Below are 5,723 nucleotides of genomic sequence, written 5' to 3'. Positions count from 1 at the left end.
ATCCCACACGCGCGTCCGACAAGCCGCACTCACCCTCTTGTTCCGTCCTCGTCATCTCCTCCAGTTTCTTCTGTTTCAGGGTGTCCACCACGTCCGCCAGGCTGCCTTTGCGTCTCTCCGGCGTCCCGAAATTAACACTGTTCATTAGATCGCGAGCTCCTTCGTCAGGCTTGTGTGGTGAGGTAGACGTGGTTCGGAAGGAATAGAGGGAGCGCAGTTTATTGCTGTCTGAGTCCTGCAAAGAAAAGACAAAATCGCCATCACTACACGAAGAGAAACATGCAACACATACAATGTAACAAGATGCCGGATTTACATTCACAGGTAGAGAACGTTTCACCTTCTTCCCCGTCTGAGCTCCGACTGCTGCCATTCCACAGTAAACAGTGCTGGGTTTACATTCATCCCGTCTGCAGTGCGAAGAACAACAGGCATGCATGCAGACCAGGACTGAGATCCTTAATATGTTCTGCTTTACGCAATTGGCTGTCTGGGGTCACATGGGATGGGGGGGTGGGGGCAGGTCTTGGCTCAGCCTATGAGGAGCGGCCTGCTTCCAGCGGTTTGTGAACTGTATCTCCGGTGAATACGTAACCGAGTGCGGCGTGAAAATGATGGTTTATGGCTCCCGGCGCCGAACGCAACTCTCTAAAGGGGCGGAAAGTGTTCACTTAGAAAGTGGCGCTAGTGTTCGATCTGATCAGCCAATCGTGTGCCGGGGATTTGGCACTGCGCATTATTTCAATGAACACAGACAGGAAGGAGGAGCAGACACCCTCCATGCTGATGTCAGTCCCATTCTGCAGACATGTCGCTCAGTTCAGAATGCAGACAGGCTGAATGTAAACAAAGCAAAGCTTGAACTCTCCCGGCCCTGTGATAGAAATGTCTTCCTCTGATGTCACTGCACACTGGGAGCGTCTCACAACGTCCATTACAAGCTGCAGCAAGTCATACAGAGCTCCGCCTCCTTTCCTGGCTGGAGGACGTCCAGCATCATCTAGCGCTTTCCTCCACCGCCTGGCTGTCCCTGGCCCCGCCCCTTTCACTCATTGGATTTCAGTTCTTTCGATCATGGAGGCTCAGTGTCACATGTCCCTAGGGTGGTTTGTGCCGGTCCAGGACCGCCCACTCCTCCACACTGACATCCACCCGTCAAGGCAGTTTGATATTTGCATAACTCCTCCCAAGAGCCCACCCACTGCTTGCATCAGGTCTGAGGGCTGTTGAGAGGAGTGCTGAGGAAGGGTGCTGTGATGCTTTCAGGAAGCAGTGTACAGTGCCCCCGCTGGCCCCTCCCACCAGCCATGATCTGCCCCTCCCACCAGCCATGATCTGCCTGCTATGTACAGAGAAGGATAGAGACCCGGTGATGACATCACTGGGACTAAAATAAGGAATGTAATAATAATTTGGGGGAGGGGGAATCAGGGGAGGGGAAATATAAACAGATAAAACTTCAGCTTCATTCCCCTCGCTGCTTCATTCATTTCTCCATTCAGAATGACATTCGCAGTCATTCTGAATGGAGAAAGCTGGTCGGATGACCGGTGAAACGTCTTCAAGGAACATACGGCGAGTCCAGTTGCCTTGACTTATTTTTTTTTACAGATATACCATGTGACCCGGAGGAAGGAACCTTCACAGACCTATTCATTCAGGAAGACAGAATTGTAGGAAACTGGACCATACCGGTACCGCTCGGCAGATCGCAGAACAAACCGGCGCCGGCAGCGTTAAAGTCGGTGCAGGCGAGTTGCAGGATTTCGGGGCTCTTCCAACCCCCGAGCGCGGTCCCCCCTTTCTCTCTCTCTCTGTTTTGCAGTGGCAAGTGTTTCATGAGGACCCCAGAGGACGCCGGAGTGTTTGATGTAGAGCGCTATGCAAATCAGCCAACTTTGATCACTTACACACACCATCAATTACGAGGGACGAGAGAGAAAAAAGAAGATCAAATTAAAAGCGTCTTCTGCTGCTAATATTCGTCTCTCCAAGAAATCCGCCATCGCATCCAAAATGATAATCAGCTTCCGTGTGGCGGCTCCGGCTGAATGTTAAACCAAAAATATCAATGTTTGAAGAATGGCGACGGATCCGAAGGAGACGCGCCGTATTTACTTTCGTGCCGTCCGCCCCGTCCCGGGAATTGTAGGCGGATGAGGCGCGGGGAACGCCACGGCGGGGAACGGGGCGTCGTTTACACAACCAAATATGAAATCGATCATCTGATTGGCCGAACAAATGACAAGAATGCGAGCCGAGCGCCGGGAACGGGTTTGTTTTCCCGGATTTCAGCGATTATTTTCCGTACGGGACGCGTCCGGTGAGGAGAGCTCAGAGGGGCGGAGATTCGGCTCAGATACATTGTACGTATTTAGTGTCGGCGTGTCCAAATCGCACTATAAAGAAGACGGGTTATGGACACGAGACATACGTGTGCTGGTGACATTTATCATATACAGCGGCACCTCGGTTCACGAACTTAAAGTGGGGGGGGCTTGTCACTCACCTCATAGTTCTAGCCGACCTGTGACAATGAGACTGTCACAGGTCGGCTCAGTAGATCGGGAGGTGAGCGAACACATACCGGCGTTCGCTCACCTCTCGATCCTGTCACGGCTCTCTGCCGTGACAGGGGGAGGGGCTGGATTCCCCCCTCCCCGATCCGATCCTCCAGCGCTGACTGGCGGAACGGACGGGGGAGGGGGCGGGTACAGCCTCTAGATAGGCAGAGCCAGCTGTCAGACACGCAGCTGGGCGGATCCAGACATCGATGTCGGGATCCGCTCCGGCTGCGGCGTCTCAGTATACCGCGAGCTGTAGCTCCCTATATACTGAGCATAGGGTGGCGGGAGGACGCTAGTTTGTGTCCTCCCGTTACCCTAAGGAGAACTATGGGGGAAAGCCCTGACCCCATAGTTCTCCTTTAATTCATTCCGCGATTCTGGTCGCAAACCGAATCAAACTGCGTTCGGACCGCGATCTCGGCTAGAGGAAGCCACGCCCACGTGTCAGAGCGGGAAGATGGCTGCGGTCGTGTTCGTCACCCGATGCCGAGATTGCGAACGGAGGCAAAGATTTGCTGAACTTCCTGTTCACGAACCGAATTGTTTGCGGACAGAAGCGTTCATGACCCCGAGGTATTACTGGATTTGAAGATGCGCGGCGCCATCCGTGGTTACTACAGCGCCCTCCTTTATACATAGGGGTTCCGGGACGGAGTGCAGCAGTTCCCCTCCAAGATCAAATCTCACAGAGATTACAAAGATTAGTGTAATTCTGCTTATGGATCGAGTCCAACGGGAACTTACTGGACCTCCAGTGAGATCTTCACAAATACCCTAATTTGCCCTTAGTCTTGTCCTGCCCACCTTGGGGAATCCTGGTACTGATGGAGGGTGTCTGGTGCTGATGGAGGGTGTCTGGTACTGATGGAGGGTGTCTGGTATTGATGGAGGGTGTCTGGTGCTGATGTCTGGTACTGATGGAGGGTGTCTGGTACTGATGGCGGATGAGAAGACGCCCCTCACAATCAGCATTCCTCCACCACACTGGTCACATGTCTGTATGGAGCTTTGTACACAGGGGACAATCATGGGGGGGGGACAGAAAAGGGTCTTCACCAAACTGTGACCACAAGGCTGGAAGATCCCAACTGTCTACAATGTCTTTGTATGATGGAGGATCACCAGAACCTTCACTGGAGACACCTGAACCCCGGCATTGGGAGGGGGGTCCATGTAGTATATTTCTAAAATAAAATAAAATTCAACATCCACCAGATCATCAGGAATGAAATCAGCAGATTATTAGAGAAATGTAACATTAGCTCTCCTCGTATTGGCTCTCCTCACATTGGCCCTCCTCGTATTGGCTCTCCTCACATTGGCCCTCCTCGTATTGGCTCTCCTCGTATTGGCTCTCCTCGTATTGGCCCTCCTCGTATTGGCTCTCCTCACATTGGCTCTCCTCACATTGGCCCTCCTTGTATTGGCTCTCCTCACATTGGCTCTCCTCACATTGGCCCTCCTCGTATTGGCTCTCCTCACATTGGCTCTCCTCACATTGGTCAGTGGTAACCTATAACCTCGGAAACGTTTCTTCTCAGTATTCTGTAGAACGGTAATGCGCGGGTCAAAATATAAACTGGCGGCTCTGATCTAGAAACTTTTTCAGCGGGAAGAGAGACAGACGGGTGGAACTTCCTCCATCTCAGACCTGAATCTTGTCACATTCACCCCTCGCTATTCCTGAGAATTACGACATGTTGCAGCACCAGGTGCAGGGGGTGAATAGCCGGCGTGCACAGGCCTAGATTTCGGGATAAAACCCTCATTTGCAGACTGTTGAATGTGTGTTGTGTTCATCGATGAGGGAGCAGGATGGAGAGCGGTGAATCCCCACACAGGATCAATAATGAATTATCAATAAATCAATAGTTAAAATAAAGTTTTGGGTTTCGAAAATGAGATCGGAGCCGGCGAATGAAACATTGGATGAATTATCTAGAGCTGCAACAACTAATCGACTAAATCGACGATGAGAATAGTTGGCAACTATTCTCATCATCTATTAGTTGGTTGGGGGAAGGAGAGCGAAGGAGAGATTTTGTTATCCAATCGATTAGTTGAAAAAAAATATGATGAAAATAATGGTCAGCTGCAGCCCCAGTATTATCAATACAGCGAATGTACAATGAACAGCAAGCGCTCCAGACGATGGTCAAACAAGCAGCTAATGTGACTCAGTCAGGCTAATGTGCGCACAGCGAATGCGTTCTATAAAAGGAATGACGACAACAAAGTTCTGGCGGAAACACGTCAATCGATCGGAGAATTAATTGCTGCAAAGTGAAAACAATTTGGGAGTCACTTTGTATCGCCGGACAGATTCATCTCCGCGTCTGATACAAACTATTCAAATCTTTTCGTTTAACAAAACGCAGCTGAAAAAAATTCCATCCAAAGAGAGAGCCAGAGGAGGAGGAGGAGCCGGAGGAGGAGGAGCCGGAGGAGGAGCCGGAGGAGCCGGAGGAGGAGGAGCCGGAGGAGGAGGAGCCGGAGGAGGAGGAGCCGGAGGAATGACCAGATACAAATTAACACTTTCGCTGCCTGGGGAGCAACTGATATGCAAATCCCAAACTTTGAGGTCTATTTATAAAAACATTCACCCAGCTATTTATCCAGTGATACCGCACGCGCATTCATCCGGGGTGAATAACCAACATTCACTCATTGGTTTCAGGATTTTAAAGCTGTGGCTGCTGTGTGCAAGAAACCAAAATCGAATGTTCTTATGGGGGGTATTTCCTCTTCTGGTGGAATGTTCTTATGGGGGGTATTTCCTCTTCTGGTGGAATGTTCTTATGGGGTATTTCCTCCTCTGATGGAATGTTCTTATGGGGGGTATTTCCTCCTCTGATGGAATGTTCTTATGGGGGGTATTTCCTCCTCTGATGGAATGTTCTTATGGGGTATTTCCTCCTCTGATGGAATGTTCTTATGGGGGGTATTTCCTCTTCTGATGGAATGTTCTTAGACTATGTTGCCTCCAGTACGGATGACATGTATAACGGGTGACACATTGTCACATAGGACAGGATGATGCCGTCACACGGCGATAATAGACGCGTCAGGATGATGAGGGAGAGCGCAGCACGTGCAGGATCAGAGCGAGGACGCTCCAGCTGCATCATGGTAGCTGTGACGGGAGAGAAGCGCGGG

At 50.8% G+C, this 5,723-nt stretch overlaps 1 protein-coding gene across 1 annotated transcript in view; it reads right to left on the bottom strand.

The window, feature by feature from the left end:
* LOC108800400 (transcription factor Sox-6-like) overlaps window positions 1-5,723 on the bottom strand; it is a 128,839-nt gene that overhangs the window by 68,351 nt on the left and 54,765 nt on the right. Inside the window, exon 4 of the mRNA XM_018572384.1 lies at window positions 34-235. Within this exon, the coding sequence (XP_018427886.1) occupies window positions 34-235 (202 nt within the window). The remainder of the gene's footprint in view (window positions 1-33; window positions 236-5,723) is intronic.

The sequence above is a fragment of the Nanorana parkeri genome, unplaced genomic scaffold (genome assembly GCF_000935625.1).
Source record: "Nanorana parkeri isolate BGI_ZX_2015 unplaced genomic scaffold, ASM93562v1 scaffold2013, whole genome shotgun sequence".
NCBI lineage: Eukaryota > Metazoa > Chordata > Amphibia > Anura > Dicroglossidae > Nanorana > Nanorana parkeri.
Note: the sequence above shows the minus strand (reverse complement) of the source record. Positions and strands in the feature narration are given on the sequence as shown.